The sequence below is a fragment of the Cervus canadensis genome, chromosome 3 (genome assembly GCF_019320065.1).
Source record: "Cervus canadensis isolate Bull #8, Minnesota chromosome 3, ASM1932006v1, whole genome shotgun sequence".
Taxonomy (NCBI): Eukaryota; Metazoa; Chordata; class Mammalia; order Artiodactyla; family Cervidae; genus Cervus; species Cervus canadensis.
The window spans coordinates 14,171,652-14,187,067 of NC_057388.1; the positions used below are offsets into that span (position 1 = coordinate 14,171,652).

At 41.6% G+C, this 15,416-nt stretch overlaps 1 protein-coding gene across 3 annotated transcripts in view; it reads right to left on the bottom strand.

Moving 5' to 3' along the window:
- Nucleotides 1-215: 215 nt before the first annotated feature.
- Nucleotides 216-15,416, bottom strand: part of COL28A1 (collagen type XXVIII alpha 1 chain) — a 182,114-nt gene continuing 166,913 nt past the window's right edge. For 2 of the 3 annotated variants that reach the window (XM_043462669.1, XM_043462671.1), the window contains 3 exons: nucleotides 5,142-5,343; nucleotides 1,696-1,868; nucleotides 216-603 (listed from right to left, as the gene is read on the bottom strand). In XM_043462669.1, the coding sequence (XP_043318604.1) occupies nucleotides 1,696-1,868; nucleotides 5,142-5,343 (375 nt within the window). In that variant the 3' untranslated portion in view covers nucleotides 216-603. Of the gene's footprint in view, nucleotides 604-1,691; nucleotides 1,869-5,141; nucleotides 5,344-15,416 lie in introns of all 3 variants that reach the window. The other variant, XM_043462670.1, reaches the window with a different exon arrangement.

Genomic DNA, 15,416 nt, shown 5'->3' on the forward strand with positions numbered 1-15,416 from the left:
TAGTGAGTTGCAGATGGAGAAGGAAATGGCAACCCATTCCAGCGTTCTTGCCTGAAGAATCCCAGGGACGGCGGAGCCTGGTGGGCTGCCGTCTATGGGGTCGCACAGAGTCGGACACGACTGAAGCGACTTAGCAGTAGCAGCAGCAGCAGTGAGTTGCAGACGATCATAGTATGACACCATTTTTATAAAGCTCTAAAATAAATGAGACTATGTATGATTTAGAGGTACATAGATTTATGTGGTTTTACACGTAAAATTGCATACAAAAGCCAACAATAAACTGAAATGGTAAGCACAAAATTCAAGATGCAATATTCCTGCAGAAAGCAGGTGGTTGGGTTGATGAGGGGGCACACAGGAAGTCTGGACAGAATTGCTTATGTTTGGCTTATTCTTTGTGTGATGTGTTCACTGGTGTCTATCTTGGTGTCATGTTTTTTAATTTACAAGCGTGTCGCATATATTATTTCATAGCATCAGATGCTGCGTGATAAAAACTGAAGCTATACAACATTGTTTTGCTGAAGCGGCTGTGCTCCCAGCTCCTCCTTCCTTGGTTGCTCTTTTGTGTACCCTCGAGCTCAAATCAGGGTCACTGGCCTGAAAGAAGAGCAAAGTGTGTTGTGAGATAAGGGATACAAATGCTGTTTGATTTCAGCTCAGAACTAGGGATCTTCCCAGATCAGATGTTGTAAAATGAGAGAGCTGGTCCTCCACTCCTCTGTTGCATCATGTTTCAGTTTGGAGGCTCATTTTTCATCATCTGCTATGCCTTTAAAACGCCCTGCTCAAGTTCATGTGGGCTTCGAGCAGCCCTTGGCTGCTAAGTGCCTTCCCATTCCACCCAGCTAAAATTGAAAATTGCTTTTACACATTTTAAAAGAAGAGCAGAAAAAGTTCCTTTATCTTAATTACAATTGTTAAATATGTAGCTTAAGCATACAACAAAGGCTTTTCTTCCAAATATGTTGGAGTGGGAAACAACAGTTGTTAATAAATTTAAGTCATTTTAATTCAGATTGGTTTCTTAATCATTTTCAGGGCAAATAAAGCAAAAATCCAACTACCCATTCCGCCCCTGGGGCCACTCATCTTCCAGAAACACTCCATCTTGCTGGGTTTCCCCCAAACAAGGTATCTTTCTTACCTCACCACCATCTCTGCACAAGCATACTGTCATCTCTTCTAGCGTTCAAACCCAAGTTCTCTCTCACCAGCTACCTTTTGCAGCAGGCAGGGGTTTTAATGGGTTCGGGAGACTGAGGCAGGGGCTAAGAGACTGGGGGAGCCAGGGGGAGTAGGGTGGTCTGGGGTGGGAGTTTCATGTGAAATAGACATGCAAAGGAATTAATGGCAATCAGAACCACATTGCAGGTTTTGAAGTAGATAGAACATGTGTACTGAGGTTACATAGCCCGGGGCCAGGCCCCCCAGTGCTGCCACTTTTTAGTTGGGTGACAGTTGAGTTTCTGAACTTCTTAGAGTCTCAGCATCTTCATCTGTAAAAATAGTTACTAATACCTACATCCTAGGGTGGTTGTAGGATTTGACTATGTTTACAAACTGTCAATGCTCAGTATACACTCAAATGCAGTGTTTTATTTGCATTGGATGAATATTGAAATTATAGAGATTCTTTCTAGCTTGTTGATAGAGATGTAGATTTGACTCAGTATAGGGTGATTTACTTACTCATCCTTGAATGCAGATTTCTTCACACTCCTTTTCACTGTTGAATCTGTTTCCCGAGCCTTTACAGCCACTGAACCAAAAGCGAGCGCAGGAATTGACCTGTTTGTCATAATACCATCGAACCACATATTCACTACAGTTCCCTGGCTGTAGGGGTTCCAGACATCTAGGATCTAGGGTGAGAAAAAGACAGCCAGTTATTATAGATTTTTCTTTCACTGAAAAGTAAAAGCTGTATGAAGCTTATTCTCTATGCACACTAACACACCAACTAAGAAAGTGTGATTCTAAGTTACGAAAACATTCCCAAATACCCAAAGTATTTCCTCTACCACCTGAAACTTCACCATTAAATATACATTCCCTTGAAAACATTGAAGTTTTTGGTCTTCATGAAATCCCATTAAATGCTTATTTCCCTGAAAGCATAATACGGTGAGCCTTCTTTAGCTTATACTCTTGTGAGTAACCTTGAAATTATTTATTAGTTTTGATAGTTTTTGTGTGGAGATTTTAGGGTTCTCTGTGCAGAGTATCGTGTCATCTGTAAAGAGTGACAGTTATGCTTCTTCCCTTCCAATTGGATATGCTTTATTTCTTTTTCTTGCCTGACTGCTGAGGCTGGGACTTCCAGTAGTATGTTAAATATGTTAATAGAAGCTGTGAGAGTAGGCTTCCTTGTTTGTTCCTGAATTTAGTGGAAAGGCTCTCAGATTTTCACCACCGAGTATGCGAGTTTGCATAAATGGCCATTTTCTCCTTTTTTTTTTTTTTTCCCCCAGTTGTGTTTGTAGTTCTTCTCTGATCATTTCATCTTATTTTTGCTTCTCTCACTGTGGTTTGATGACTTTCTTTTGTAGTATGCCTGGATTCCTTTATCTCAACATTTCTTTTAGGGTAGATTTAGTATTGCTTAATTCTTTTAGTTTTTGCTTGTCTGAGAAATTCTTTATCTCTCCTTATATTCTAAGTGTTAATATTGCTGGGTAGAGTATCCTGGGTTGTGGGTTTTCCCTCTCAGCCCTCTAAACACATCCTGTCACTCCCTCTGGCCTGCAGACTTTCTGAGGAGAAATCAGCTGATAGCCTTACGGGGATTCCCTTGTATATGACTCTTTTTTTTCCTCTCTCTCTCTCTCTCTTGCTACCTTTAGATTTCTCTCTTTAACTTTTGCTATTTTAATTTTAGTATGACTTGGTGTGGGTCTGTTGGGTTCACCTTGTTTGGGACCCACTGTGCTTCCTGTATGTGGATCTGTTTCTTTCTTCAGATTTGTGAAGTTTTCAGCAGTAATCTCAGCAAATGCATTTTTGATCCTCTTCTGTTTCTCTTTTCCTTCTGGAGTCCCTTTTGGTGCAAATGTAGGTATGTTTGATGTTACCCCCAGAGGTCTCATATGTTGCATTTGTTTTTTTGTTTTTGTCTTTCTATCTATTGTTCTGACTGGGCAATTTCCATTATTCTATCTTCCAGATCACTTATGTGTTCTTCTGTGTCATTTATTCTGTCTTCATTCCTTCTAGAGTATTATTTATCTCAGATATTGAATTATCTGTTTTACTGTGTCGTCTTTATGTTTTCTAGTTCCTTATTAAAATGACTTGTGTCCAGATCATTTCTCTTCCCTAATTTAATCAGCATTTTTATTACTAATGATTTGAATTCTTTATGTGATAAGTTGCTTATTTATGTTTCATTGTTTTTTTATTTTTCAGGGGTTTGCTCTTTGCTCTTTCAATGGAGAGTAGTTCCTCTGTCTTTTCATTTTGCCTAGCTCTCCCTGTGTCTGTGAATCTAGATGAGACCGTTACCTGTTTTGGCTTTGAAGAGGTTTTCCTATGTGGGAGTGTCCCGTGCGACCTCCATGAGCCCAGTGCCTTTTCTGGGAGAGCTGGGTTTGATGTGGGTGCCAGCCACGTCTCTCCTCGGGGTGTGCTGGCAGCTGCCATGCTGGTGAGGGGGCGGGGCTGGAGATGCAGGAGCTGGGGCTGCAGCCAGCTGTGAGGCACAGTATCTTCTCTGCTCAGTGGCTCTCCCCACCCTGTCAGGGGCAGGGCCTGCCCCCAGCTTGCTGGAGTAGAAGCCCTGAGGGTCAGGCTTGAGCTGACTCTTCGCCCTTTACAGTGTGTGTTTTTCCTTCTCCCCACTCTGGGATTTTTGCTCCAAAGGAAGAGAGTATTGAAGCAAGTGGGGCTTGTGTGCTCTGACCATTCAAGCACCTGTAGTTTGGCTCCAATGCACTCCACAATCTCGTCTTTTCTGCTGTTGTGGCCACCCCAGATCTAGTGCTAGGCTGTAGCATGAAGGGAGTGGGGCTGTAATGCTCCCTCATCTTGGGCTGGCAGCAAGGTAGCCCTGGGAATTCTAGCAGCTTTGCTGCAGACAGAATCTGGGCTGCTTCCGTCGGGGGGGGGCCACTTGAATACACGCCAACAATGGCTGCTCTCTTTATGTCACAATTTTCTTTTAAAAAGATCGGCTTTTACAGAATAATAAAAACATGACCTTCTAATGTCAGTTGACAAGTTTTGGAAACACTTCCACTTATCCAAAAAATATAAGAAATTAAGCTAAGTAGAGCTACAATAATAAAGCCTTTTGCTAAATCCCTTTTTTATTTCATGGTTGTCCTTAGTGCCTTGGTTAGTATTTCTTACTGAGAAAGTAATGCCAAGGTGGGAAAATTCCCCAAAAAGGCCAAATAGATGCTTGCTGCCTGACACTTGTTGTTTTGTGCAATAGTTTACATGTCATAAGCTTCATTTCTCAATAGCAAGACAAGCCCTTTCTCCATCTGCCGTAACCATTTCGCCAGATTTGAAGTATATCTCAACTAATTTATTTTCTAAAACTGACCACTAACTTCGCCTCTTTGGCCAAATGGAAGTGAGCAGTGGATTCTATCTCCCTCCACGCTTAAAACACAGTAACTAAGTAATGTCTGTTTCAAGTCAATCTAAGCTGCTTTGGGGCAAGGATATTGTCTCTCTTGCATGTTCTTTAGAAACTCTGTATATGGAATGATTAATTTTTATGGATATTAACACCATAGACAATATGTTGGTGAATCGGAACCTAGATTCTAGCTTCTTTCTCTTTCTTCCACCCAGGGGTCAAAACTTCAAATGTCTGCAGTCGTGAAGGTTCCAAGTAAGACAATAGGGGATGGCAGGAGCTATGGTAAATGTGAGAACGGCATCCTCTCTAAAGGCGTTCTCATTTTAACAATAACAATATACACTATAAGACCTTCAAAATTTTTGATCAAGTTTGTTCCACGACCCCCCAGTTCTCCAATTCTACACATAATAAAATGAAAAGTTTCTTTTGCCCTCCTGTTTAGAACCAGAACACGCTCCCTCTGCCTCTGGGTGAGATTTTAGAGACCATCCTTTCTGTGCCTTATTATTACAGATAAAGCAGCCGGTGGGCAGAAATCTCTTACCTTTGTGCACAAAATTTGCTGGCTGTAAGTTCGAAGTGGAACTTGGAGTCCTGGTTCCCAGGCCCTTGGCCTGATCCTCAGGAGGCCTGAGCACTGGCCCCGGGATGGTGGCAGCCTCAGGGGAAGCAGCAGCGGCCGGGCTGGCAGCCCAGGTCCACTCTGAAGGCTCATTCTCTCTGCCCTGGGTCCCGGAGATGTGTACCTGCGCAAAGAATCCAGAGTTTTGAACCTGGTGATATCAAGTCAAGAAAGCTGGTTTGCTTTGGGGAAGATTTAAAGTCCAGCACTGCTGCTGCTCCCCAGTTTTTCAATGTTAGTTATTTCAATAAAAGCTCAGGAAGTGATGCCTCTCCTCTATGTCAGGCATCCCCAAATACCTGAGTTATGGATTTTCTGACCACCTCATGCAGGTGTGAGTGTGTGCGCACACACACACACACACACGTTTCCCGCTGCTAGGCACAAATGCTTTTGTTCTGGGCCTTTCAGAGAGATCTACCTGCAGGCACAAAACATGTGAGTTTGAGAGGAGTTTCATCGTCATCCTTTTCTTAGTCAGTTGTGTGAAGAGGGAAAATAATCACTATTTCTTTAACTTTTTTTTTCATGGCCTTTTCCTCTCTGTTTTCTAACACTGGAGAACTTAGCAATATATTCCAAAATCTCTACCACAAACTCAACCAACATTGAGATTGGGAATTGGAGTGACAGAGGACAATAATACACCTAAAATAAAAACAAGAGTAATCACTTCTCATCTCATCCTATTATCTGGACCCCAGCAAATGCGAATGCAGCAGGGTGCTTAGCTTCTGAGAAGTTCTGGGAAATGTATGCTAGCTAAGGAGTGAAGGATTATAATTTCAAAAGCAAGTTTTCTGAACTAAGAGTTCTAAGTTTCATCTAAATTTATGATATGTAACGAAACAAGAAAGAAAATATGTTTTAGTTAAAAAAAAAAAAAAACCAACAGTCACACCAGTTATTCTTGACTACAGTTGCCAGGAGCTAGAACAATCTTTTATGGGCCCAATTAAGTTCTTTTTCTTTTTCTCTTGGACCCCAGCTACACGGAGTTGAATGGGTCATTTATTTCAGTCCTAGCACGGTGTGGTCATTTATCCTTGCAAGGCCCTCCCTTGTTTGTTTGTGTTTATTTGTTTATTTAAATAAGCAAACCTGTGAACTAGGTAAAGTCCTTTTGGGGGCTTTCTCACCTGTGGTTCCTGTCATCTTGTGACCAGAGCCAGCTGTCATCATTAGCTGCTCTCTGCCATCTAAGATGTTCCACTGCTTTTGATTCTGTATACACATACAATGCTTTGGCCACCTGACGTGAACAGCCAACTCATTGGAAAGGACCCTGATGCTGAGAAAGATTGAAGGCAGAAGGAGAAGAGGGCAACAGAGGATGAAATTGGTTGGATGGCGTCACCGATTCAATGGACATGAACTTGGGCAAACCCTGGGAGATGGTGGGAGACGGGGAAGCCTGGCGTACTGCAGTCCATGGGGTCACAAAGAGTTGGACATGACTTGGCGACTGAACAACAACATACACACACAGTGGGGAAGGGCTAGTTAACTTTATTACTCGTGTATGTATATTTTTATGGTAATTAAGTGATTATCAGAGCAAATATTTCCATTCGGACTGATCTGGTCATCAGTGTATGTAAAGGGCACTCAATTCAAATGCAGTAGTGTTATTTCACTAACCAGAGACACATCTTTTGGTACAAATGGAGGTAAAACTGCGGGTCACTTGTCATTCCTTTCTTTCAGAATGATCTTGTATATGCAAATGACAATTTGAATATGAACTTTGTTGTATTTGTAGAACTAGAGAATTTTAAGATGAGGGGAAACCTTTATCAGTAATTCATTTTCTACAGGGGAGTCTAAAGAACCAAATAAGTAATAATTAATGATCTAAAACTGTCCCCAAATTATTGGAAAGCTAGTGGCAAAACTAGAAATACCTTTTTCAGGAAAGAAATACTGAGGCTTGTGGGTTTTTTTTTTTTTACTTGCATATATTTCATGTTAAGCCAAACTAAGTTAAAAGCTCTGACTGAGGAATAGTTTATCAAACATAAAGAAGACAACAGACTTTAGGGCTGCACTTGAGATATACTATCTGTCGAGTGAGAATGTTCCTTTGAAGAAGTTCACTAGACAGCTCAGTTCTCTTAAAGGAATAACTCAGCCCAAATAGCCATCTTATTCAAGTCTTACAGCCTCATAAGTTATTCTTTGCCTCTTGGAAGTCTAGGACTGTATGTTTCTTTCTCAGTTACATCATCATTTGGGAATTTTGACTACTAGAGCATTATACCTTAGGTTCTAGAACAAGTGAAAAAATTTTTTTTCATAAATGAGAATAATTTTATCTTTTGGCTCCAGGGGATTTCAGTTTATTTAAATAAATACATAATTGTTTGCCATTTTTATAATTTTCTTATTATAAAAGCAAATGTGTTCATTGAAGGGAATTTACAAAATCTGGACAAGCAACAGGAAGAAACTAGAAATCACAAGTGATTCCACCTCCCAGAAATAATTGTTGCTGACACTCAGATGGTTTATCCCCACCCCATCTTTTTTTTTTTTAATATGCATGTGTATTTTTTTAACAAAATATATACTGTCTGTTTGATTTTCTGGTTTTTTTAAAAAATATATTATGCTTCCATATATTTTATTGTGACTCTATAACACCATTTTGAATACAGAATATACATAATTACAATGGTCATTTTTAGCATTTAATTTGCTTTTTTTTGTTTGTTTTTCTGTGAGAAGCCACGTGGCTCATTCTGATCAAAGAACACACATATTTGAACCTTCTGAGACAGTTCCCTCCAAAAAAGTTTTACCAATTTGTACTCGCTAGTAAGTGTCTTTCCTTAAACTATCACCATTTATGAGACATTCTGATGGGAAAAGGAGATAAAGCTTAATAGGTGAAAAGTCCTTCAACTGATCTACGTAGCCCTGCCAGCCTGTACACGACTGTTGCCCTGCCTCCCACTACCCCCAGTACCTCTGGCTCTGACCTTCCACTCCCTCCTCCTCCTCATTCTGCCTCAAAGCTCTCAGAGTCAGCCTACCCGCCCCAGCAGGAAATGTTTGTCCCCAGCAGCAAAGCCAGCCACCACGAAGGCTCCCCGCCCAGAAGGTGCATGGTACCTTCCAGTGCTCCATACTTGGCCCTGATCATGCAGGAGTTAATCTTTAATCCTGTCCTCTCAATCATTTCTTATTTCACATGTGTAAATATCACTTCCCTGATAAGCCAAACCACATTTCTTTCTCTCTCTCTTTTTTTCCCTACCTTCCTGCCTTGCTTCTTTATTTAAAATCTTTATAGCATGGAAGAGTAAATATTTGCCACTGGGTAAATTCAGAATGGGTAAGAGAGAGAGACAAAAGGGGAGAGAGATGGGGTTGGGCGACACTTTAGATTCATTATCCAGTTCCTCTAGGCTTTACTGTTTATTTTATTTTTGGCTGTGTGCTGCATGCTGTGTGAAATCTTAGTTCCCAGACTAGGGATTGAACCTATGGCCCCTGTAGTGGAAGCAGAACAGAATCCTAACCACTGGATCACCCGGGAATTCCCTCCTCTAGGCTTTAATGTCATCATTTTAAAATAGGGGAAGATTAGACCCTAACATAAAGCTCCAATACTTTGGCCACCTGGTGTGAAGAGCCGACTCATTAAAAAAGACACTGATGCTGGGAAAGATTGAGGGCAGGAGGAGAAAGGGGTGACAGAGGGTGAGATGGTTAGATGGTATCATCCACTCAATGGACATGAGTTTGAGCAAACTCCGGGAGATAGTGAAGGACAGGGAAGCCTGGTGTGCTGCAGTCCATGGGGTCACAAAGAGTCAGATACAAGTGAGCAACTGAACAACAACAATACCTTCCAACTCTGAAAGTGAGATGTAAGCAGCCCAAAATTTTACTGGTAGAATATACACCAAACTCATGATAATGGCTGCTTCTGGAGAGAAGGGGAGGAGAAAGAAACTCTAAAGGAAAATAGCAAGGACTTTATCTGAAGCAAGAGTGGTGAACAAAGGGAAACAGCAGTTATATCTGGTGGTGGGCTTGCCAAGGTTTGCCATATGCCTTCTCTGTTATTATTAGTATTTTTTTAAATAAATCTTAACCCTAAACACAAGAAGCTGCCTCTCAGCTCCGCACGTTTCTGCTCCTGCCACACACCAGCCTGCCTTGGAGGAGACGAACGTTCCCAGCTCCAAGTTAGTTGGGCACATACAGTAAAACACAGCAGAGGGTCTGGGGCCCGTGAGGGCTGACACCTGGACGCTGGGCCTGCCCTGGGCAGCCGGACAGGCAGATGTGTACCATCAGTCCCTTCCAGCCTCAGTGCAGATCTTTAAGGGGAGAAAACAGCTTTCGAGCTGCATCCAAGAACGTGAATGGGTGACCTAAAGGAGGATTCCTAACCAGGCACCACACAATTCCAGCGGGACCTTTGGTTTCTGACCTCCAAACATTTTCCTCGGAATTCATTACCCTGAACCTTGCTTACATTACAGGCAAGCTCTTTGAACCTGAGCTCCTGTCTCCCCTGGACAGATGCCGATGATCAAGTACATTGGCTCATGTGCTCAGACTTGGCTTTTTCAGCCAGCTGCCAGCTGGCTCTATTGCCCATGCCTTCAAGATATCTGGCTTCCAGGTTCTGACCTTGACTGACCCTTCCTAGAAAATAGTGCTTCTTAGCTAGGTCTCTCAACACTCCAGCACTTAAACTGAATACTCTCTGTCTGCATTTAAGGTTGCTGAGGACTGTGTGGGGCACGTTGAGTTTGGGCTGCGCCTCCCTGGATCGCCTACAGCTTTCCTAGAGGTAAACTGCAGGGTTTTATTCTGTTTAAACCTTCTCATACATTAGTATAATGTCCTTCATTCTGGCATTGCCCAGGAAAAGTTATTGACTGTTTCTAATGACATATTTTACAAGAGAATATTCTGGTAATAATGCCTTATTGTACAAATGAGGAAGCTTTAAGAAACAGGTGATGCATGCAATGTTCGGCTGCTGTCAGATCTGATTTCTGAGATATCATTCATTGTGAAATACACTATAAAATTTAAGTCTCGAAAAAGACCACAACTTACTAAGTAGATGCATATCAATCTCTGAAATAACAGAGTAGGAAAAGTACAAACTTTGGAGACAAGGATTTAACTTCAGAATTGAAACTTGAGTCAGTCAAGTTTGCTGACTTCCAGATCTGGGGTATTATTTTCTAGATCGGTTTGCAATATGCTATTTTTTTCTTCTCCATAGGAGAGAAACATCTTACGCACTGAGGCTTATAAGTCTATGATAAGCAATATATGAGGTTTCCACAGGCTCATCACCTGGCAATTGTAATAATTAGGTGTTATTCAGTTTGAGTTCTTCTGACTACCACAATGAGAGAGTATTAATTTTACTTTGTAAACAAATAAATTATAGTATTGACCAATATAGCCGTATCTGTATATGTGGCTTAATCAAGGCCACTTACAAAACTTAGGTCTGATTTCAGGAAATCAACTTAATTTTCATGTCAGTGGAGAAACTCAACTAATATTAGGCTTAGTCTCAAGTGTTTTGAAAGTTTAAAAAGTCTTTGTGTTTTGAAAGTATTGATTATGGCCTTTGAGTATGCCTGAATAGGCTACTTCATTCACTAGTGAGTATAGTATGGTTGAGCAACCTATAAAAGTTTACTTGAATAAGACATAAGGAGAAAATATAGATGTACTCAAATATTTATGTCTTTTTCCTAATCTGTCATGGATGCTCAGTACCAAGTTAAGATATAGGCCATCACAGACAGATTTTTAAGAAAATTAGGCCAAAATGGAATCATATGTATGAGAGATATTAACAATTCAATGATGTTATTTTTAAAAGGGCAAAAAAATAAAATGACTCTATCAGCAAGTAATGGATAAACTGAAGAGGATATAGAAAAGAGATGTGATAAGAGTTTTGAGACCTTATTATTAAATACTGATCAGAAATGATGAGGCCCTGATCTAAGGCGGTAGAAATATTAGTGAGGGGAAGAGTTGGGAGCGTAGGTCAAGGATGATAAGAACAGACCAGAGATGACAGTACCAATGAGTGTGAAAGATACAGTGAGAACTGAGCTCCAGGCGTGTCCCAGGTTTCTTGCCGGACGCCCGGCTGGTTGGAGGGACCATATTCTATGAAGGAGATCTACAGGAGCAGCATGGTGAACACATTTCACGTTGAGTGCCTACAGGACACCCAGAAGATGAAGTACACAGACAATCAAAATGTGTATCTGGGACCAGGAGAAAGGCCTGGAGTGGGGAGGCAGATTTGAGAACTGTTTGCACACGTGGCTTTGAAACTTAGAGAAGATGGAATAAGAAGAGAAGTAGGCCAAGGACAGATCTCAGAAAAATTGAGTTTAATACTAAGGGGTAAACAGAGAAAGAAAAACCCCAAAAGCAATTGAGAAAGAATGCTCAGAAGGAGGACCAGGAGAAAGTGGACTTGCAACATCAAAAATCAGTAGTGACAGGGTGATATATGCAAAAGAGAAGTTAGGTAAGAACAGGATGATAAGGACTTAGCAGTGAGAGGGTTGTTGGTGATGTTTCCAGCAGAGCTTCAGTGACACAGTAGAGGCAGCAACCTTACTTCGGAGGGCTTCCCAGAGGAATGGAAGTGAATGGAAGTGAAACGGAGCGAAAGCCAGGGGGAGACGGAGAGGAGGAGAGTGAGGTTGTGTGGGGGGATGTGAGTAGCAGAGATTGGCCTGTGGAATAACTTTATTATACAAAGACAGAGATAGGATAGAAGCACAGCTGACCTAAGAACTATGGATTAGGGAAGGTTTTTAGATGGGAGGATCTGAAGCCTGTTTCCTGCCTCTGGTGAAGGAGTTGGAAGTGTCGCCAGGGCTGTCACCCCCGGGAAGGAAGGTCCTGGTTTCAGAAGAGGCAGAAGGGAACAGATAGGCCCCAGAGCCCAGGAGGGGACAAGTGGGTGTCACATCAGAGTTGAGGCTAGAGTCCACAGTCAGGTCTGAGAATGAAAGGACACATCCAATTCCAGTATCAAGGCAGAACCTACCTAGGGCTGCGGTTCTCAAAAAAAGCTGTCAGTGGAACCCTGGCTTCAGAGTGGCCCTCTTTATTTTTTAATTAATTTTTACTGGCATATAGTTGCTTTACAAGTGTGTTAGTTTATACCGTACAGTAAAGTGAATCATCCATAATACATATATCCTCTCCCTTTTGTATTTCCTTCCCATTCAGGCCACGACAGTGCATTTTAGTGGAGTTCCCTGGCTATGTGGTATGTTATCATTAGTTATCTGTTTTCATACATAGTATCAATAGAATATATGTATCAGTCCCAATCTCCCAATTCCTCCCATCCACCCTTTCCCCCTTGGTATCCACACATTTGTTCTCTACGTCCGGGTTTCTATTTCAGCTTCGCACATACGGTCACCTATACCATTTTTTTAGATTCCACATATATGCGTTAATATATGTTGTTTATTTTTCTCTTCCCAGCTTAGCTCTGAATGACAGTCTCAAGGCCCATCCACGTTTCCACAAATGACCCAATTTCATTCCGCTTTATAGAAGTGGCCCTCTTTAGAATGGATCTGGAGATGGAGTAAGGACAAGTAAGGGTTGGGGGGAAAGGAGAGTAAGAGATCGAAGAGGCAGACTGAAAATAGAGATGAAAATCTTTGAGCAGCTCCCGGGATCATTGCAGGAGGGGAGAACTGAGGCCAGCGGCATGGGGACCAGGGCTAGGGTCTCACTGACAGGACGCACAGAGAGGGTGGGGCAGCTGGCGGAGTCAGCCTGCTGTTTTGGCTTTTTGTAACTGACTTCAGTACAGAGCATCCATTACTCCCACGGAAATGAGGAAGCTGTTTGCTCAGCTTAAAGGCTGGCATTGGACTATGTACATCAGGACCACATCATATAAAAGGAGAGGACTTGGAGCTCCCGCTCTGCCTCCAGCCCCTGTCCACCCCATGCAGGAGCTACTCAGAGGGACTCTTCCCACACCAGCTTGACTGACTTCCCTGGGTTGCTATGGAATCAGTCATTCTTCATAGGAATCCCACAGCCTCCTTTCTACAGAGAGGGGAAAAAAAAAAAAAAAAAACCTTTGCTGCCAGTTACCTAAGTTGTTTGCAATCTGGGAACAATTTTTCATCTTACAAATAAGGAGCTTTGTGGAAGGGGTAGACAGGGCTTCTTTCCTTTCTACTCTTTCAAGGGGGGAAAATAAATGTGGAATCTTGTTATAAGAAACTGGCTCCAGCAAATTGGCCCTGTGCATTTACATTATTTATTAATACATTTAAAATGACAAAAAGTGACTTCAAGCAGGAAATTCATATACTTATTTGCCTCGTGGGCAATTACTGGTTATGGCCACTTGGTCTGATTAATGATGTTTACTTGACTTAATTGCCCTGCTCCATTTTATATCCAGGAAATCTTTCTCCAGCTGGCCACACCCTAAAACAAGGAAGGAACATGAAGTGCCAACACTGTTAGTCCCATAAAAGATAAGGATTTCTTATGTATACAGTCTTTTGAATCACAGTATAATTGACTTTCCCTGAAGAAAATCTTCAGATTTCTTTTTTAGCCTAACAGTTGGTATAGCCTTCATTTGGTCCTTACGTATTCATTGAGCATCTACTGTGTACAAGATGAAGCACAAGTCTAGGTCCCAAGAGACACAAAGTTTAATTAGATACAGATGTCCTCAAGGAATTCAAATCCATTAGGAGAGTTAGTGAAGTGAAGTGAAGTCGCTCAGTCCTGTCTGACTCTTTGCGACCCCATAGACTGTAGCCTACCAGGCTCCTCCGTCCATGGGATTCTCCAGGCATGAATACTGGAGTAGGTTGCCATTTCCTTCTCCAAAGAGTTAAGGAGAGTTAAGGTACCTACAAAAATAATTATTAACGATGTGAAATGTGATAGATTTCAGAAGAAAGTATGAACTTTCCTGAGATTTCAGGAGAGAGACAGAATAGAACTGATGATGTACATGTTTCATTTCCTAAGACTGGCCCAAAAGGGCAACAGAGCAGGAACTGCCAAAGCTTTATGAACTTAGCAGAACCTTGGAAATCCTTCTGCTTTCTATATTTCACAGCACATCTGTTTGTAGGTGCTTAGTGTACATCATGTTCATTACACAATTAGATAAAATAGTTCAAATGCAAGTCTTTCTTGACTTGAGTCAACCCATTGGCTTACATCACTCAGAAAAGAGTAAATAACTGATAATAGATTTTCCCCTAAAAAATAGATTTTTGCTAGAAAGGAGAGGAAGAAGGAATACTGAGCTTGGTATCTTAAGGAGTGATAAAAGGAAGACAACAGAGAAGGAAATTAGAAACACAAAAAGGGAAATAGGACTTCTGACATCATTTATTTTGCAATATTGCCTAGGGTAGGCTTGGGAACAAACTGAGGATTGGAAGGTTTTGACAGATTCATTTTACTTTGGATGTTTCAATACTATAATTATACTTTTAGATAAAGCGTGTGCATGCATGGATATATAAATATGTTTTTGTATTTATGAGTGTCCCCTGGTGGTTCAGATGGTAAAGAATACGCCTGCAATGCGGGAGACCTGGGTTTGATCCCTGGGTTGGGAAGATCCCCTGGAGAAGGGAATGGCTACCCACTTCAGTACTGTTACCTGGAGAATCCCCATGGATAGAAGAGCCTGGTAGGCTACAGTCCATGGGGTCACAAAGAGTCAGACACGATTGAACAACTAAGAACATACATTATATATACACATGACAGATCTAAATGTGAATATAAATGCAAATACGTTTGTTCAGACTAAATATCTATTAGGATCATTCATTTTCAAAAATTCAGTCTTACTTCAGTGCTTCTGCAAAGAGAGCCAGGGTGAGAAGGAGTAGATTCAAGAGAGACTATCCAAGTTCAAGTTCATTACAAACTCCCATTAGGAGTTCATTACAAGCTCACACTCTCAAGTAAGAAGCCCTATAGGGAGATCCAACTGATGCCCACCATGTAACTCTTGGTGCTATAAATCTAAACTATTTTGGATGTACCCTTCTCAGGCCCTCCCCTCCCCAGCTACTAGAATGCTTCCTCTGCCATAATGTGTTAACGTCACTTGTCTCTCAGGGCACCTAACTTCCTGGGTCACAACACCAGAGTCACAGGGTCTTC